General features: G+C 26.4%; 1 protein-coding gene across 1 annotated transcript in view; it reads right to left on the minus strand.

Annotated features, from left to right (window-relative positions):
- Window positions 1–331: 331 nt before the first annotated feature.
- Window positions 332–21,803, minus strand: part of LOC108765913 (tachykinin-like peptides receptor 86C) — a 46,930-nt gene continuing 25,458 nt past the window's right edge. Inside the window, exons 3-8 of the mRNA XM_018514806.1 lie at window positions 16,989–17,123; window positions 13,986–14,066; window positions 10,974–11,124; window positions 8,949–9,145; window positions 3,787–3,914; window positions 332–459 (exon numbers count right to left, since the gene is read on the minus strand). Coding sequence (XP_018370308.1) covers window positions 332–459; window positions 3,787–3,914; window positions 8,949–9,145; window positions 10,974–11,124; window positions 13,986–14,066; window positions 16,989–17,123 — 820 coding nt within the window. The remainder of the gene's footprint in view (window positions 460–3,786; window positions 3,915–8,948; window positions 9,146–10,973; window positions 11,125–13,985; window positions 14,067–16,988; window positions 17,124–21,803) is intronic.

Consider the following 21,803-nt stretch of genomic DNA (forward strand, 5'->3'; position numbering starts at 1 on the left):
TATAGAATATTATCATCAATATACAAGACGTATACCTATTATATAATTACATTTTTAAGTACACATTTTTAAGTTTTATATCTGAATATTACAAATAACATCGAACTTTTTAATTACATTTCTGTCAGTCTCATTTATAAGTAAGAAAATAATCTTTAAAAGGAGATGATAGAATATTGTGCTTAATAACTCATTATTGTTAGCCATTCAACATGCAATCAGAACTACGTTATAACATTTGGTAACTGTTCATAACGAAGCTCGTTGTAAAGCACGAAAATGGTAATGTATCTGTAACGTTGTTTTCGTAACATATACTTAAGTTTAAAATTTAGATTATAGCAACATCCTCTTTAACATGAAGTCCCTCGCACATTGTTCGAGTATTCATTTTAAACGTTTGTATCTGGCTTTCTGCCACGCTTTGTCGCCATCTGACTGAAGTAGATTTAAAACGACCTGGAAACAAAATAAAGTGCGCAAGTTTAAATGTCTGCAAATGTCTACAATTTACTCTTAACAACCTGGAATGTGCATTATAGAAAATTCCATTTCTTGCTGAGTATAAATTTGCATTGAGAAATTATATTATTTCAATTTGAATTTGAATTTTTTATTGTTCGAATTTATTAATTATTTTTCACAAAAGTGATAAAATTGTAATATTATTCACAAGCATTACATGTAATATTTTAACAATATATATTTGCTATATTATAGAAGTACGTGCATATATTTGCAATACTAGAACTATGTATTTTCCAATAGCATCCCCTCTGACTAATCTGAGCCGTAAATTGAAGTCGATGATTGAAGTAGGAAACAACAAATTGATGTACAAATTGGTTCACGCCTGGTTATTCTATTTCAAGCTCATTTTGAATTTAAAAGTTTTTTAAGAATTTTCTAATTTTTATTTTATATATATAAAAATCATATTGCTGAGTTGCCCGTAATTATCAATTATTCATTAGCAAATATTAAATAGTTTTTATAATTATTGTGAACAAATTATCCCACTTATGTTATTTCTTGATATACGTATATTGTATTGTATATTGCAAATATATTGTAAATAATCTATAGCCTTTGTTGTTTTATTTATCTAATAATATATTTTGGATTAAACTATTAAACTGATCTATCTTTTTAGAAAGCTACAAGAAGAAAATTTTATATTGAGAATAATGAATTAGATTCTCTCTCTCAACACATGCTCAACATTCTCTGCCTGAAGGCTGAAATTCCGCGAATAGTTGACATCAAATATAATGTGGTGACTCAAAACTCAAGTTACCTTCAAGGTTTTATGATAACATTCTTCAATATATATTTATCGCATCATACGCTAAATAAAGTACGTGAAATACTTGCTTGTAGTAAGTATAAAGATTATTTCTTATTACGCAATGAAAATATTTCAAATATGAAAAGAGAACAGAAAAAAAAAGATTATATAAATTAAATAAATATTATAGTAAAATGTATCTTTGCTTTATTTTATTAAAAGTGAACAATATAAAAAATATTACAGTACAGATGTGATTAAAGTAGTACAATAAAATGTGATTAAAGAATAATAGCTAGAAATATGAAACAATAAATCAGTGTACATATAATTGTCGTTGGATTTTGTTTTTATTCAATTGCTTTTTGAATATACAATAGAGGAAGGTGGTGCAAGACGGGGTACTTAAGGTTCGATGATGAATAAAACATGGATTTTCATAATTAACAAATCAACTTTATTGCTTAATCTTTGATAATTTTTGATAATCAGTCTTTCAATTTGACTATCATTTTAAATTAAATCTTTAGAATTTTTTAAACTTTATAAACAAAAATAAAGAAAACGCATTTTTCCTATTTTGTCCCGCGGATAGGGCAAGACGGGGTGCTCTCATGGGCAAGATGGAGCGTCCATTAATAATTAAATAACATTAATTATTTATCGAAATGACAGTGGGGGCAAATATGTATTGCATCTTTGTCGTCATCTTCTACACACGAACAATGAGTCCATTTTCCATATAATTAACAATCTATCCAATCCTCTACAGACTCTAAATAAAACTGCATTGAGCATTGCCTCTTCTTAATATTTTCCTTGGTCAATCTTACATTTGTAGTTCCTAACTATCCTATAATAATGAAAAACTTTATTTTTTTTACTTGTGGGGTATATTCAATTTTGTATAGGTTAACACTCAGTCTTCAATATCCCATCTTGCCCCTCTTCTCCTAACCAAAATCATATCAAATTTTTTCGAAACACTAGTAACAATAGTAAAAAATAGAATTCTTACCTTACAACTTGTTAAATTTTGTCTCAAACACATACATTTACAAGGAAACTACTACAATTTAATATTAATATCACAAGTGAGAACTGAGACAGAATAATAAAAAAATTGCAAAAAATGTATGAATTATAGTCTAACTCAATTACGCAGCCTGCTGCGCTGGCGTGTAGGTAACTGTCAATAACCGACGCGCCACATCTAACACGTATGCCCGATTATGAATGATGTATTTAAATCGCGTAATACAGGGAGAGAGTACCGTCTTGCCCCACCTTCCTCTATTGAATTTAAGGATAAAAAATTCTCATTTTATGGTGTACAATTTCTAAGTTACAAAAGGATTAAAAAAAAATAAAATCTTTAGAAATCTTATTAATTAAACAATAATTTTATTACTACAAATTAGCGTAATTTTAGAAGAAAATTTGTTGTATAATATATTCTTTCAACATTGTATTTGAAATATTTTTTTCCTTAAATTTTAATATTATTTAGTTTTACAATATTAAATTTATTATTTATTATTGTAGACAATTACTTTAATTACCTACTATTATATAGTTTAAGAATTATATGCGGAAGAATAGAAGAAAATATCCTTTTGATTTTAAAGTTTGAATGTCACCTCTTTAGATATAACATGGTTGAACATGATTGAAAGATGTCAACTATTCATATCTTGACTATTTCATACATCCGTGAAGTTCCATCTGCATTGATAGGTTTGCATCGGTGATACTGCCTCAAAAGACATACGTGTAATACGCAGAAATTCAACCTTTTGATACGGAAACCTTTTGATATAAAATATTCCACATTTTCGAAAAAATAAAAATAAGTTATTCAAAAAAAAACTTTTGCAGATATGAATGCGCCCATTCATAAATAAAATATTAGGCGAATCGAGACTGTCTGCCACATGATGTTTGCAATGAAATAATTCAGTGATTGATTCTTCGATTTGTTAGTTCGCGATTTCTAGTCTAATGAATTATATCAACAAATTATTGCCAATAAAATATGATTTAATGTTTATGCAGCGAATATAACCATACAAGAAATACAGACGCTCTCATGAAAAATTTTATTAAAGATAGAAATAAACATTCAAATATAAATTTTTCTTAAATAAGATTATTAATATTTCTTTTGTATGTAAAACTATTAATGTATTTTGTTCGAAACAAATTGGTTGTCAAATCAAATCTCAAACAAATCTCATGCAAGTTTTATTAAATAAACGAATCCGATCATTTATATGTACATAAAAGAGTTGTAGTATATGAGATAATAAAAAGAAACTGTAATAAAATTTCGTCGATCAATTGTCACTTGTAACCAAGAGTGCGCTCAGGGAGATACTATTAGCAATATTTATATCATTCTATTTTCATTTCGTTCATTAGACGTAAGACAAGAATAAAACGATAAATAGTGCTAATAACGTTTCACCGAATGTACCCTAAGTAGAAATTGTACTTACTGGAATTACATGGTATTAGTTCCGAACGCTGACACCCCGCCAATTCTTGTGTTTCATGGGTTTGCACGTTTCTCCGATCTATCACGCAACAGCATTTGCAAATTACCAATTCAAAGTAAACTCGAAATCTGTAACAGTTAATTCGATGACACGCGTAGTTGCATATGTAAATAACACTCCGTTTACTCAATTAATCAAATCATATAATACATTTAATGCAGATTATCTTAATGCAATAATTAATGCAATAATGCAGATTATCTCTAATATAAGACAATGAGATTTTTGCGCGCCTACATAAATAAAATTTAAATTAAGTTGGAGAAAACGATTGCATGCAAGATTAAACTTTAAGCTGAGATCAGACAATATAATATTCTTATACTTTTTTACTTAAAAATGAAATCAATTAAAACTTTCAAGTAAGAATCGTATGTAAAAGATTCAGAGAGAGAGAGAGAGAGAGAGAGAGAGAGAGAGAGAGAGAGAGAGAGAGAGAGAGAGAGAGAGAGAGTATAGAGGCCTATGTATAATATCGTCTTTGTCATTTTTTAGACTCATTATTTTCAGCAAATTGATAGTTGCATAAATTTGTATTTTTATCTCTTCTATAATTTTGTCTTTTTATTACAATACTTTTAAATTACTAAAATTACTTGTAACAAAGTAAAAGTAAAAAACTGAAAGTACAAATTAGTATCACATGAAATGGATATATTATATTGATACTAATTAAGCAAAAAATTAAAATTCTTAAAATTATTTTTAAAATAAATCTTTCCAAATTTGTCTTGCTATAAAAATAGCCAGCACAAATTATTTTTGTCTGAGTTACTAACATGACGTAAACAGCAAGTAAAATATATTGGTCACATATAATCCTGGTAAACGACCTCTTTTCTTATTCGAATTGCTGATTAAGGTCTTGACAGCTCGTTTATAATATTCTTAGAGAGCCATAGTAAAGTTCTTCTTCTTTTCTTTAGTAGATAATATGTAGACCTTTTTTGAAATTATATGTACACATATACAATGTAAAATTGTGTAATATAAATGATAAAACCAATTAATTATTCTTTCAAAATCTGTCCTTGTTACATTTCCGAATGTTTTCGAAATATGAGATGTTTTTAAATTTAATTTTAGAAATGCTAAAAATAGTTTTAATCTAAATTAACTGGAAAAATTAAATATCTGTAAACATATACGTATATTAAAAAATAATTAACGAAAACTGCTACTACTTGAAAATATCACCGGTTCTTAAAAAAAGCATATATTTTAGTATCAAAAAAATAAATTCTGAAGATATTTAATTTACATTAGAGAGAGAGCAGTATAAAATCTCTTTTTATTAATAATTTAATGAAGTCAATCCGTTTAAACATGCTAAATGTTCGATTGCAACTCAAAGTCTTTCACAATTCCTGAAATTTACACATTCATAAAAATTTATGAATGTGCAAATAGTTCTTTGTCGCGAACGTCGGACGTCGGACTATTAGGAATATTCAAAAGTTATCTCAAGAATAATCCTACTCATTTATATAATACCATTTAAGGCTATTGATCATTAATTTTTTTTTATCTTTAGGAATAGAAGAAAACAAGTATTATGAACAGTAACACTAATAGTAACACACTTTTGTGTTATTAATTAGATTAATTATTTATTATTTATAAGTAATGCAAATATTCAAAATATACAAACTCAAATATATAACGTTTTGTTATTATATAAATTAAATTTTTAGAATAAATTTTGATTTCGTCTTGTGAAAATAAATATTATATATATTGCCAAAATTTTGATAAGTATTACTGAATAATTATTTGTGCAATTTAAGTTGTGATTAGTTATTTGTTATGTAATTAAAAAATGTTATTGTAATATATGATTAAATCTAATTCAAATGTAAAATTTGTATTAACACATTAGACAGTTATTAACATATAAGTTTCTGTAGCCTTTTTCCATGATGGATAAATATAAAATGTAAAATTATTATAAAAAGATCAATTCTATGAATCTCACAGCATTACATGTTTTATTAATATATTTGATTATTTTCACAAATTAAAAAATATTATTATGTGTAGAATATATATTTTATATATATATATACATATATATATTTTTTTTTATGTCAGGCCTATTCAATTTGAATTCCGGAACCAAAACGCAGACATCGAAGCAAAAAAATTCAATATGAGTAAGATTTCAGGGACTGTAAAGTGTTGAGCCGTAAAGCTTCACTCAGATGCGTATCAACACTTTACAGTTTTTGAAATCTTACCCATATTGAACTTTTTGCATCAATGACTTTGCATTTTGGTTCCGAAACTCAAATTGGACAGGCCTAATATATGCAGATTGTATTTACCAATCAAGCGGTAAAACATCCGAAAATATATAATTAATACATTTGATTACGAATTGATACCGAATAATAACATTTTATTATGCCAAAGCTGATGTCCATTTGTGATTGTTATACGATTATTATACGATAGCGTTATATTATTTTAACAGAATGGTAATTGAGTTCATGTATAATTCTCCAGTGTGCATTGCGGCAACTGTGCAATGGTCCTTGAGTATCTACAATGACGCAAAATGCAAATATTGCGCCTGATATTATTGCGCTTTCATCGTATATATAAGATGTCAGATTTCGAATTTAATCAATTTGCTTCTGCGACACAAATAAATCTTAGAAATATGTATTTACGTGCACAGTTCACTGAAATGGTTTCTCCAACGTCAAGATAAATTACTGAAAATAATTGGGCAGAATATAACATGTATTATTTTAAAATTAAAAAAATTAATAATAAATAAATAATAGAAGATAAATAAATAATAAAATCATTTAATGCAACAATAATTAATATTTTTTTTACTAAATCTTTCATAAGAAAATATCGTTTTGAAACTTACGAAATGCGCTTTATAATAAAAAATTTTCGAGTTTTTTTGTTGAAATGTTTGTAAATGTATTTAGGATGTAGAATGTCCTCGGATTTTCTGTACGAACTTTGACGTAATGTAAATTTAAATTTATTATCTTGTTTTGCGAGGATAGAAGAAACCTTACTGTGAAGATTCCTCTATGCTCGCAAAAAAGATGATAAATTACATCGATGTTGAACTTGTATTGACATGAGCGGTCGGTAATTTGAAATGCAAACTTAGATAAAAGAGTTTTTTTTTATGTACACATTTTTGTTATTTTTTTATTAAAGCATATAAAGATCTATGCTTGTATAATATTTTTTCTTATTTTAGCTCATAGAACGTACTATCAAAGTTTGTATGGAAAATTCGGGAAAAACTTCTAAAAGAAATTCTAATTGTGTAAGGCAAAATCAGAATTTTATTTTAAAAATAAATTTATATGTAACAATAAAAAATTTATATTAAAATTTTCGCATTTTAAAATATTTATTTTATTTAAATAATTATATCAATTTCACGAAAATTATTTTTTACTGTAATTGTTAGTTTCGTAATGCTTATTGTTTATTATATAAGATGTTTATAATTATTTTATATTATTCTTCGAGAAGAGATAAAGTACATTATAAAAAATTCAATATTCTAATATTTTAATTTATTTTTTTGATCATTCATAGCAGTATTGTGATATAATTACTATAATACACGTAATTTTTACGTTAAACGTAATTATTGGACATAAACAGAAGATTATCTGGACATTAATAGAGTTGTTCAAGAATGTAAATGCAAACAGACAGTAATAGCAAGATTTCGTCTGGGTGTAATGAGAAGTTTCTGATAGCTTATCATGTTGCATCTAACGGACGCGATCAGTTTTCAGAGTAAAGGAACTTAGAGGATGAAACACGGCAAAGTTAAACTGTTGAGGATCGATATGCGAATGTAGAAATGTATAATTAGAATGTAAACTGAAACTCTCTGTGATTAACTTAGGGATCGATGCTCTCGCATTATTGATTTGAAATGCAGTTGCGAAACCGCCGAATGACTCATATCATTAAAATTTTATATAAGTTTATGATTATTACAAGTTGTATTCACAAAACACATAATAAAATATATAGTAATTATTTCATTATAAAATTTTCACGCAAACTTAAATTACATAAAAAAAATATTATTATAAAAATTACCAAATATATTCTCCTCTTGGCCTTAAAAAACACAATTAATTTATAATTTACATTTATTTTGAAACAATATTAATTACATCAGGACAATAAGATTATGTAATTCTACGCAAAAGCTTTCGATAAATTTCAAGATGAATTATGCTTTTAACAATGTTAATCTTGAGATTTGTCTTTGATCCTCTTAAATTGTCGGAGACTGCTTTATATAATCTCGAGAGTTGAATTTTTTGTAGTATTATGTTTGATAATACTTTTAATAATACTGTGTGTTGATCGGATATTACAAAGAATTTAAATGATTAAAAAGAGACGTAAATCTCTTAATGCATGAGGGACTGAGATTCGATGAATACAATATTAACGTAAACTCCTCGAACATACATTTCTTTTACCTGTCATTCTGTTAATCTGTAGGTATGTTGTAGGCGTATTTTCCTTGACAATTAAACGAATTTTTCTTTGCGTTTATTATTTTTTAAATTGAATTAATTAGTTACTATTTTTTGGGCGAAATTATTATAAAGATGTTATACATATAATCAGATGTTTAGGTAAGATTTACATAAATCTTCTTTAATATCTTGATATTTATTTATCACTAATTTTACTAATGAATACTTATTAACAGATCTTTTAATCTATGTTAACCTCACTTTAGATCATTATATAATTTATGCCACAATTTAGAATAGAATTTTATTTATAATTTTATATATCGCGCGTATAACACAAAAAACGTTTTAAGAATTAAACATCAATTTAAGAATTAAACAAAGTACATAATAAATGTATAGATATATTAAAATACGATACGTGCATATAATAAAACTGCAATTTCACAAATTATATACTGTGTGACTAAAATTGATTTTATAAAAAAATATAAAAAATTAATATATATTCTAAAGTTGATGTATAAAACTTCATTGTTAAAACAAAAGATGGCATTTTTTGTAAAGCGTGTCATTGATTTCGTTATAATCTATATATAAGAAATACTGTAATACCTGTTATTCATCCAGTAATATATGATCGGATTTACCATAGAGTTAGACATAGCGAGCCAGTAAAAACTTAAATACACATGTTGTACATAACTACTTTCTGCAAAATGGCGATGATGATACACGAAAATGAAAAATCCCTGATATGGCAACCAGCACACTGCAAATATTGTCACCACGATAATAAACATCTTCACAACCTGCAACAAAAAAACGAAGAAAAATATTAAAACAGAGTTCAAATCTGTTATACTCTTTTAACTATATACCTATATGTATAGGATAAGTCAGGGGAAGATGCCATGTCGGGTAAGATGCCATTTGTTAATATTTTCCATGTTTATTCTTAGATAGCATTAGTGGCGCGATGGGGTTTGTTCATTTGTGTAAGTTAGCGACGATATGACACTCGCTGTTCGTGTTAATTTTCAAAGATTGTGAATTTATATCGAGGTAAATTGAAAAAGTACTGTTCTGTTAACATTTTACACGAAATTTAGAATTCACATTAATTTTTTGTAGACTTTATTTCACAAATACGCAGTGGATTACATTAAAGTTTAGTATCAAGAGAATTTTTTAACCTCTTATATGATTTTTGATAGCACATGTTTTTGATACAGAAATTTCTGATAACATTTTTTCTAGTCGTGTTGGGGTAAGATGTTAATACTTTCCATGTTTATCCTTAGATAGTATTAGTGATGCGCTCGGTTTATTTATTTGTAAGCTAGCAACGATATAACACTCGCTGTTCGTGTTTATTTTCAAAGATTGTTAATTTTAAGAAAAAAATAATTCTTTATTTTTGGAATAACTAGTTTCTATTGTTGAGAAGAATAGCTGTTGATAAAAATTTTTATTCTTACAAATCATATATTGTGTTTTATTTAATTGCGATGTCAGGGCATCTTACCCCATGGTTTTGTGGCATCTTACCCAACAGGTTGGATAAGATGCTACTTTGTAAGGTTTTTATTTTTTTATTGTCATGTAAAAGTCTTATGAGATACATTGATGTAACTCAATCATAATAAATAAAACTAATCGAACTTTTCATTGATTCTATATTCTTTTATGTATCAATACAGTTAAAAAAATATCGCTATTCAAAGTTAATCATGGCATCTTCACACGACTTATCCTATTGTAAATTTAAAATTGATTAAATATACATTATTTGAAATAATAATTCCAAAAAAATGTTATTACATGTGTGTATGTGTGTGTGGGGGGGGGGGGGGGGGGGGGAGTGCGTGTGCGTGCGTGCGCGCGGGTTGTGTGTGTGTAAATATAAAATAGAAGAGGTTCAAATCTTAATAAAATTTTACAAAAATGTCATTTTGCAGTTGCAAAGATAATTATTATAAAAACCATTAGTCGCAATTAGTCCTAATTTCAAAGTTTACGTTCAATATGTCTATTGTATAACGTTTTATTAACTAACAGTATTAAGAGTACTTAATAGAAATTTATTGTTCTGAATTTTACGCCTTAATGCTCATGTTGCGTTTAGAAAGTCATTACTTTGACAATGAAGTCTGTGAATAACATAAATAAGCTTACTGAAAATATGTCATTAGAAGCAGCTTTTATTAATATTACATAGATAACTGTAAAAACATTTAATTTATATGCAAATGAATCCTGGGTAACATTGTAAACAGTTTTATAATCATATTGCAACGATGACCTACTTTATAGAAGTACATTTTGAGATTTTCGCAAATGAAGTAGAAAGATTTACTACTCTATGTTTATCTTACTTTCTGTAAAGATTTACATGAAGATTTTTTATTGTTGTTATTTGCGGCTATTTTTTAGAATTTTTTAAATACATTTAACAAAAATGTCTTTTTAAAAAATTTGGAAAATTTGATGTAAAACACTAATATATAAAAAAACATTTCTTTTTAAATTTTAATGCATTACAATTATGCTTATTGATATATTTTACTAGTTTTTACTTACGTCATTACATTGTAAAATATTATTAATATAATAATATGGAAATGTTCAATAACGTACCTTGCGTTTAGATTTCATCGCTTCTTTCTGGTAATGCGTAAGTTCTCCAATTGATTTCGAGCCCCATAATTTTCGTCCCATGCACGTGTAACAGACAGCCATCACTGACATGGGAACCAGATACGTTACAGTAAGGAATAGAAGATTGTAGCTGTAATAAATTATTTATGTAAAACGATAAAAATTCTGAGATATATACTGAGAGACTTATTACGCCAAGTTTTATTAAAACCGTAACTCGTTTTATAAGATACACGGGTTAGCCGATTACTCAAGAAAGAAAGTAGGAAATCCATTTTTATTAATTGTGATATTTAAAATTCAATGTGTAGCACAATGTAATTGTTGTAAATATTATATTTATTTTTAATTAGTATTACATTGTGTATATACGTATATTTAAGATGAAGAATTTAAATTAGGTAATTAAAGTTAAGATATTATCATAGCGATAGTAGGTAAAAATTAAGACAGTTTAATTATTTTTAAGAAATCTGTTATTTAGCATTTAAAATTCAATAATTGAGTAACGTTACTCTGGACTTAATCAAGAAAAAGTTTTATTAAAAAAAATTTTAGCATACAGTATGATCATAATGTTTGATGTAATAAGCCTGAATTAAATACTACATTATAGTTATTAGTTATTTCTTGCTCCAAATATTACGAGAATTATACTCCGGAACAGGTAATACCAATTTTGATTTTGTTCTTCTTGACATTCTTAATTGAAGTATCAATTCCCAAGAGTAAACGTGGCAATCATATTCGCTGGATGAGTTAAATTGCACATAAGAGGATTATTCTGTGAAATTACTTGGAATTTGTGGTATAGGTAGAATCTATGCATAACTTGAATTCCATTTGGTGTATATAGAACTGTACTCCCTGATAGGTTTGAGTGTTTTAAATTATCCTATTGCACGCTATCAGATCTAATGATATTGTTACATCCGTTAAATAACCTTAATTTGGAGCTGCTTCGTACATATATAGCAACATAGGTATTCTGTGTAAACTTTAGCGTTACACGATGTTCTTCGTAAGTGGAGAGCAGCCCTACTCTAACAATAGTGAAGTTTCTGGACTATTCGACAAATGAAAACCTTGGATATAGATATATCTAAAGTTGTACCTACGTGATAGACAAAATGTTATTCTGAATCGGGGTTGGATTGGAAAAGACTAATATTTTTTTTTAAATAAAACATTGTGTGTGTGTTTTTTCTTAAATATGTTTTTAATGCTTCAAATATGCTTTAAACAGTAATATAAAAAAAATTTTAAACATATTAAAAAACATTAATTAAGCATATTTTGAACTGTTTAAAACACGTTTAAAACCTACTTTTTTACCAACCCTGTTCTGAATGATTAAGATTTATATTCAAAGGAATATTCAATAGGAATTGATATTTTCTGATAAAACATTTGATAAAAAATTTGATGGTGAAATATATGATTATCATGATTATTCTTTGGATAAAAAAGTTATTAAATTAAAATATTTATAAATTATATTATTATATAAATAAATACATTATATATATAATTGAGTTTTTTAATTAACAGAATGAAATTAAAATAATAAAAAAATATGTATTATGTACTCATTTGGTAGCAGTTGAATATTTTTCCTTTTCAACAATAAATAGGAAATAGGGTTACTGACACGGTACGCAATACAATTATTAATAAACGTTTATTTAATTCACACTAAAATCACCAATTTTATTGTGAGTTGATAACTTTTTCTTTTGGCTTTAGAAAATAATCTATATTTTCTGCACAATATTTTTTAATCCAATTTAAACTTTTCTTTACAAGAAGAAAAATTTCGAATTTTATCCTGGTCTGTAAATTGAACTCGTATTGTTTATTGTTCACGCAGAAAAGGGAAGCTGGAGTATATTTAATATTGACGTTTCACATTCAATACCTACTAGTTTTATGTTTTCATCTTTTCTATTTTTGTCAGTTTAGCAATTTAAAGCATAGATACTATCAATCAGTTTGACTAAGTTTTGAAAATAATTGAAAGTTTTTATAAAATATGAAAAAAATTCAGTTTTTTAAATATCGAATCGTTATTTATTTATACAATTATAAAAAAATATATACGTACATATATGTACATATGTATATAAAAATTTATAAGACTGGATTTACATTTTGTATTATATATTGTATTATATATTGTATGGACAAAATTTTCGCTTTTTTTATTGTTATACTTTAATTAAAAATAAATTTTTCTCTTGTCATATTTTAAAATAACTGATTCTGTTTTAGCAAACATTTGTGACTGGATTTCTTTTTTTGATTTTCTTATTGTTAACATTAAACAATTGTTTAACGATAAAGTATCATTTTATTAAAGCCAATTGAGAGAAACAAATCCTCATATAACTATAATTTAAATGTTTTATCCATATATTAAGATATATTATGTGTTGTTTGCGGTTAGCGAATTAATGCTTACTATTTTGTTACTATTTTGACTCGGTAACAAGTAACGGTAATTAATGTACTCTTAATAAATAAGATTTCCATTCTCTGACTTATACATTAATAATTATTTATAATTTCAATTTTATTTTGTATAAGAATATTTTGTATAAATTATAGTAAATAGCAAAGCAATAAAAGTCAAATCTCTCTCTCTTTAATTAATAAATCTTAAGTCTCCAACCATGGTAATGCAGTGGAACAAATGCAACTATTCTAATTAGGTCGAACTTCTCTTATCATTTCCAGTGATATGCTTCTATCGAATATACTGGAATTTTCTTATCTCCTTAAAATAATCGTCGATTCAATCTCTTTTACATTTATTATAGATCGAATGATATTTACGGGAACTTTTTTCCGCACGCAATTTTATGTGCGCGCCTTTTCTAAAAAATAATCCCCGGTCGACATACAGATCTATATATTTTTGAAGTTTATTACACTAAGACCCGTTAAGTTTGCTTAGGAGGATTTTAGTAGAATGAAACTGTTATTACTCACCAATATTCCGTTTTGCTATGTAAGTAACCACCGTCAGGCCACAATAAGTAACAAGAGATTCTAGTTGTTCCATTAGAATACCTGCAATTGATTATACATCAATTTCTCTGAGGATATTGAAGGAAATATAGACCAGTGGTAATAAATATTGAGAAGATTACACTTCTAAATATATCTATCAATTATATAAATACTTCTCATATTCTCAAATATTAATTATTAAAAAAATTTTGTTTTTCGTAGAGTTTCTTGAAGGGATATGAGCAAAAAAGTCTTTCATAGGACTAAAGCCAAAGAAAAACGGGTTCAGGGATATGGATACCTATAAAAAAAAACAAGGATAGAAGTTATTCATATGAAACATTGACTACACAGTAGAAGCAGCAAAGTAAAGATATTTGTGAATACGAATTTCATTTTTTTTAATAAAAACCACTGAAAAAATTTAATAATCATAAAGATATTAAATATTCTCCTGTTATTTAATTTCGAAATGCGATTTTGAAATATCATATAATATCTTTAAGTTACATGCAATCATAACATGTGCAATAATATTTAACGTTTTACAACACGATAAGTGCATAATTTTTTTTATTACAAAAAATTATGTTTAGTCTGTTAAAATTTATGGGAACTTATTTATTATAGAAGAGAAATACAGGCGATTTTGGGAACATATGAACGGCTTTAGAAGCAGACGGTCGGCTTTAAAGGATAGTATCAGCTTTAGGAACCTGTAAAGCAGATACATAATGTGCTTAGAATGAAAAAAAGTAGAAAATTTTGGTGAGATATTCTTTTCATTAGATGTTACATTTTGGAAGATGAAAATAGAACGTATATTAAAATCTTTCTTTTATTATAAATAAAAAATTTTTTATTTTTTAAAATAATACCAAGTAATAAATATATATTACAAATATACAAAAAAATCATAAGCAAAGAGAAAATAAGTGAGAATTTATATAGATGAGGAAAGAAACAGCTAGCTCAGAATGATAAGAAATTTGAAGCTTTGCTCGGCTACGAGCAGATTATTAAACAAATATATAATCTGCAAATTTTGCAACGTTTTATATTAAAATACAAAAACGTCAAATTTTTTTCCAAATTTATATCATTATTTGTCGAGTATTTTATGTAAGCCTCAGGTAAATCTACGAGAATACAAATGAGATATGTACTTCTAGTTGATGTGTTGGAGTTGAATAGATCAGGTAGACTAAATTTTTCTTAATATATAATAATTAACTGGCTAATTTATTCTGACATAAGTCCGATTGTAGGTAACGTGTTGTATTAACATCTAGCGTATGGCAAAGGCCAAACCGATATATCCTATTGCAGTTAGTTGTAACTATCAAGTTTTCTAAGCAACATCTCAAAATTCTGAGAATATACAAAAGTCATGATTGATACGCAGAGATGTAGGTATTGTATATGACCGTTAATGAGAATTATTTGAATCTACAGAAAATACAAAACGTTATTAAAACAATTCTATCTTTAAATTTTAATCTGTTACATTTTGATATTCCAATGTAAATAATGTTTTATTTATCAATTTACATTATTTATTAATAAAATAAAATAAAATATGTTTCTTTCATTGTTTTATTAAATATCAGTGTTTGTATCGATAATAATTTATTTGAAAAATATAAAATGTATAAATATGCATACATATAAGAACAATGCAAGAACTTATGTGAAATAACTTGTAAAGATGAAACCATGTAAATCTATAAACGCTTTATAGTTATTTCTTGATGCAGATTATATACGAGTAGATATGCGTATAAGCTATGAAACTAAGGCATTATAACTCAGCTGTTACCTGATAAAAGGATTAAGTTAAATTATGCTCCGACTATAATGTATAATAAAAACTTCATTTCTGCCATGGAAAACAAAGAATATTTTAACTAAAATGTACTTTCTTCAACTTTTTTTTATTAATTTTTAATAAAATATAACGTTACAGTTATATACATAACTAAATTGTAGATATTTTTTAAATTATAAATTCTGAGCTCTCTTTTTTGTTTTTGCACAACAAAAAGATGGAAAGATAAGTTTTTACAGAAGTGAAGAAATAATGTTTAATGTCAACGTTATATTACTAGTATTTTATTTCCTGTACTTTCATATAATGAAAGTACAGGAAATAAAATACTAATAATATAATAACATGATAATAATTTTATAGTTATGACACATGTACTGTCTCATCTTCTCTCATACATAGTATTCAGAAAATTTATATTTCTTGTTTATAAAAATTTATTGATATTTCTAGTTAAAAAATTTAAAATTATTAAAATAATATGTATATACATAAGTAAAATAAAAAAATACGAAGTATTATTTATAACTTTTTTATAGAATTCTCTATTTTTTAAATTACACTGTATAAGTGATCTGGCATCATGCCCTATGGTAATGCATCCTTGTAAACGTGATCAGCATTTCACATTTGCAACGTGAAACACACTATTTACCTAAAACGTAAATGAGATTTTTATCTGTTCTTGAATCCGCTACAGCTTATAATAAATTATAAGAAATAACATATATATAATAATACCAATATTGTCCGAGAATAATTTTGCACAATGACGTATATCGTTGATAAAGACAGAAAAAGGAAGACAAGCGTAGATGCCAATATATTTCGAATTAATGTCCAAACTTACAATCCTTAAATGACACTGAAATATACATATAAATTATGAGAAATATAAGATACACAATACGAAGGCATTATTATTAGTATATGTATCAATTTTATTATTGCGAAAATAAACGTAAAATTTTATTGTAGTTTCTGTTGCATTTTTTTTCTCTTTATTATTTTAGATTAATTTTTTAATTACGTGTAGATATAATTTTGTAATATAAATTTATAATATTTTAAGATAAGATAAAAGAGTAAAGTCAAATTGTTCATAAATACAAAATTAACAAAAGTTTGCTTAGTGATTCATTTATTATAATTACCTGCGCAATGATGTTGTGGAATATAAAAGACACGGGGTTGCTAGTGCCGATGAAATGCCCCAGATTAAAATCAAAGTAATCACTGTCCTCTTGCGAGACATATGATGTTTAAGAGGATACATAATGGCCATGTATCTGCAACAAACGAAGTAACGATGCTGTGTAATATCCCCCAACAGATTCAAACGAATTATTGAGATTTATTGTGTTTAATCTTGTGTGTGCTATTATTACCCCTTTCGATAAGATATTTTTTATTTTTATAAGTTTTGTTGTATAATAACTTTAAACATAGCTATGTATATTTACTATTGCTAAACAAAATAAGATATGACAGTACTTTATTATAAAATTTTAGTAAAATTATAATAAAAGAAAGGTATATATAGACAGTATTTTTATTTATTTCTTATTTTATAATTTTACATAATGTTCTTCTAATAATTATTTGTTCGAAGCGATGATTTAAAATTTTATTAAATATTTTATCATTCATTTCTGTATGTATATTTCTCTTCATATATTATTTATTATGCATACAGTTTATTACATAAAGCATACATAGAATTATATGGATGCTTTATATAATAGCTATTTCGCGTGTAAGTTAGAAATTCAAAATGCAATCATGCGAAGCGAAACAATTTTACATTAGGAAATATAGTTGCGTGTAATAAAAGTGTAAATTGCTCTGTTGCGAATTGTGTGTGTGTGTGTGTGTGTGTGTGTGTGTGTGTGTGTGTGTGTGTGTGTGTGTGTATTGATATTTTAGATAAAAAATATTTCCCATATGCTACACGTAATGTTATACCTCGTAAACCATAAGTACTCAGGATTGAAGTACGTTATCATGTATGTACGTGCAATGTAATGCCATGCATGCACTTTTTAGAATCAGTAATACGAAATCTATACTATATCTCTTACTACCTATATACGTATGTAGTACGTATGTATATACGTATAGATATGTATAATAAGTATAATAAAACATGATATATGTATTTAATGGTATAAATAATTCTGAATAAACTTTAGCCATGTATTTTATGTAACTGACATTACATTTTGTATAATACAATAAAATCTCATTTCGAATTGTTTAGCATTATTATTATTATTAGCTGTATTATTATTATTAGCATTATTATTATTATTGCTTTTATATCTCCCACATGCACGCAATAACATTAGTTTAACCGCGTTTATGCTCGTATCAATCAAAGAGGATATAATAGATAACTAACTTTTATTGAATCAGATTGTTTGATTATTTCAGGATTAGATTTGAATTATTTAAATAATTTTTTAATACAATCCACATACATATGGAAAATAAAAAAATATACAGCATATTATTAATTTAAGTGTTAAAATCGACAATTAAACGTAATATATATATATATATAAACAAAACGAATCAAATAAACGTTTCGACCCTTCAACTCGGGTCCTTATCAATATAAAATCTAAATTGAAATTACATAAGTAACGCAAATTCCATGATGGTGATTCCCGACAATATAGCTCGTTCTTCTTTATCCAAATGCCAACTTAGCTGTAATGAATAGCTACATGATTATCAGAAATATTAACTTATACAATAATAACATAAAAACTTACGTAAAGTAATTTATGTAAGTTTTATATTGTTATTGTATAAATTAATATTTCTGATAATCATGTGGCTATTCATTACATAGCTAAGTTGGCATTTGGATAAAGAAGAACGAGCTATATTGTCGGGAATCACCATCATGGAATTTGCGTTACTTATGTAATTTCGATTTAGATTTTATATTGATAAGGACCCGAATTGAAGGGTCGAAACGTTTATTTGATTCGTTTTGTTACATTCACACGAAAATAAATAGTTTTCTATGCATCCGAATAACCGATATAGGCTCAGATGGGATAGAATTTTATATATATATATAACTAATTAGAATTGTCACGCAGACAGAGTGATGCAATGTATAATCCATAAATTATCGCGTGTTTCTCACAAACATTCACCAGATTATAAACATGTCCCTTGTGCATTGACATTAACATTATTGCTCTTATATCTCCCACATGCACGTAATAACATTAGTTTAACCGCGTTTGTGCTCGTACCAATCAAAGAGGATATAATTGATAACTTATTTTTATTGATGAATCAGATTGTTTAATTATTTCAGGATTAGATTTTAATTATTTACATAATTTTTGAATACATCCACACACATATGGGAAATAAAAAAATATACAGTTTGCGAAAGCGGAACTATTTCCCCTCACTTTTCAACTAAAAAAAAACCAAATAAAATAAAGAACATTAAAATTTCAGAGAGTGTAACATATTTTATTAATTAGTTGAATGTAAGAATGAACCAAAAAAAGGTCACATACATGATCTTTACAATACAACATCTCTATAATAAACAAAAGTTCATGAATTTAATTATGTGTTTCATAGTGTTATTCAGTTATCATCGATTTAGTTTTAGTGAGACAATAAATAATCTACGTTAATACGGATTATTCATTTGCCATGCAATAAACTGCTCAGCGAGTTTCCGAGGAAACTAAACTTGACAATTACTTCTACGCTTTATGTTCTTGTGAGATCAGAGGAAGTTTTAGAAATGTATAAATCTACAATAGAATTTCTATGTAAGTTTCTATATCGGTGTCTAAATTATAATCAAAGAAACGAGACTATCTTTACTCTTCTTTATTAAGTTCGCAAAGATATTACAAATTAAATCTTAATTTCTAATAAATAATGCTACCGAATGCGTATTTGAAAGCAGGATAGTTTGCCGCATGTATGTAGGCCGAATGGTCGCATTTTGTGCCTGTCATTATACATTGTATCATTATACATCGTATGTTATTATGTATCGTATGTTAATAATGAAAACTTGACGCTCTCTTTGAGATCTTAACACTTTGCTACTATTCCGAGAAATTTCTCTGTTTAATGTCGTCAGACAAATGATGAAGGTTGTCATGAAGAAATAATTGAACCAAATGATAAAATCTCTCATATCGTATTTTGTCACTATTATTAGTTATTAATACCAACGAAATTATTCAGTATTAAAAAAATCAGCTTAATAAATATAAAAGAAACAAATTTATTTTTGTAATTTGTAAATAATATTTAACATTTGAAAAATTATGAGCTAGTAATCTGTTATAAAAAATATTAGAAGATATCTTTCAAAATATTTAACATACAAGTATTGTTTTAATAAGTTTCAATCTTTATTAAAATTTTAACAGCACAGTTAATTATCTTATCTTTAGATTTATAAAGAGAAATAAAAATATCTAAATAATTCAATATAAATTTACTTTAAAATATATACAATAAATTAAATTATAGGACTCCTAATCTTCAGTAAAAATCGAAAAATGTCAATGGGCGATGTGGAGTCGGCATGGAAAGTAAAGCACAATGACACGTGAAGAGCACATAATGTTAATGCATAGTACATTTGCGTCACGATAGGAAAAATATTATTTGTTATCTACTGAGGATGTCTAAAAAATATAGCCGAAACGTTGTCCAGAATTTGTTATTTAAATTTTTGTCACATTATTAAAAGAATTATCAATCATTGTGCTTTGCTTTCCGCACCGACTCCATATCGCCCATTGACATTTTTCGATTTTTACTTTAATATATTTAAACTTTCTTAAATTTATTTTAATAGAAAAAAGATTTATTTCAATAGAAATTTGATATTATTGTCAAGATATTTAACAGTGCAAATAAAAAAAAATTACAACTAATAATCCCTAACATTAAATTTTAGTTAAAAATCACCCTTGACGCATTTCTGCTGTGACCCTTATCTTTTTTTGACCATGAAAAAACCAGTGCAGCTGTCGTGTAGTATTGTATAAACCAAAACAATAAGTGACGTAGACAAAATGGTTACATTGTTTTCTTCGTGAGTTTTTTCACGCATGATGGCAAGATATTATTTTGGTAAAGCTGTTGAAACCATAACGATATTTTGCGAGAACGCGAAGCATTCTGTACATGTAATAAAAATTACAACTTGAAACCCGTTTGTAAATAACTGTGCGATGAGCTATCTTCGAAAACATGTCAAGTCATTTATTGAAGGTGAAATACTAATACATGAGAATGTCTAGGCGCGAAAATTGCATATGAATATTTATCTCAAAGATAACGTAATATTTTCATTATTCTTTTTAATATTGTAAAAAGTTACATTAAAAGTAAATTTATATTAAAAGTAAATGTAACTAGTAATTAACATTAACATACTAGTTAAATTTAACACACATTTTCTTTATATATTTATCAACCGATTTATACATAAGTCGTCCCACATATTTCTGACTTCAAAATGTTTTAATATGATGAAATGATACGTGAAAAGATTAATTTCTATTTTTATCTTGAGTCATAGTAGAGTTATTAGTACATTGCATTACGAAGAGAAAGATCGTTGTCACAAGAGAATACTCTTTGAGTACCAAGCAAAGAAAAAACCAATGATATTATAACTAACAAAAGAATAAAATAAAGAATATTTCTCATCACAGCGACAATAAAGAATAGAAGAGAGAGATACATTTTCCACGGACTTTGTCACTTTATTATCTTGCAATAATTAAATTCATTATTTTCTGCGTTAGAAGTTACATAGTTAACTTCGTTATATCTCTTATTGAGTTACTTATGGATCAACGAAATATCGGGATATGTAGATATGGTATATGATATGGCATGGTACAAAGAGATAAAGGCTGTAAAGCGTAATGTCTAATGAATGTTTAATGGGTAGC

This window comes from Trachymyrmex cornetzi, unplaced genomic scaffold (genome assembly GCF_001594075.2).
Source record: "Trachymyrmex cornetzi isolate Tcor2-1 unplaced genomic scaffold, Tcor1.1 scaffold56, whole genome shotgun sequence".
In the NCBI taxonomy this organism is placed as follows: Eukaryota; Metazoa; Arthropoda; class Insecta; order Hymenoptera; family Formicidae; genus Trachymyrmex; species Trachymyrmex cornetzi.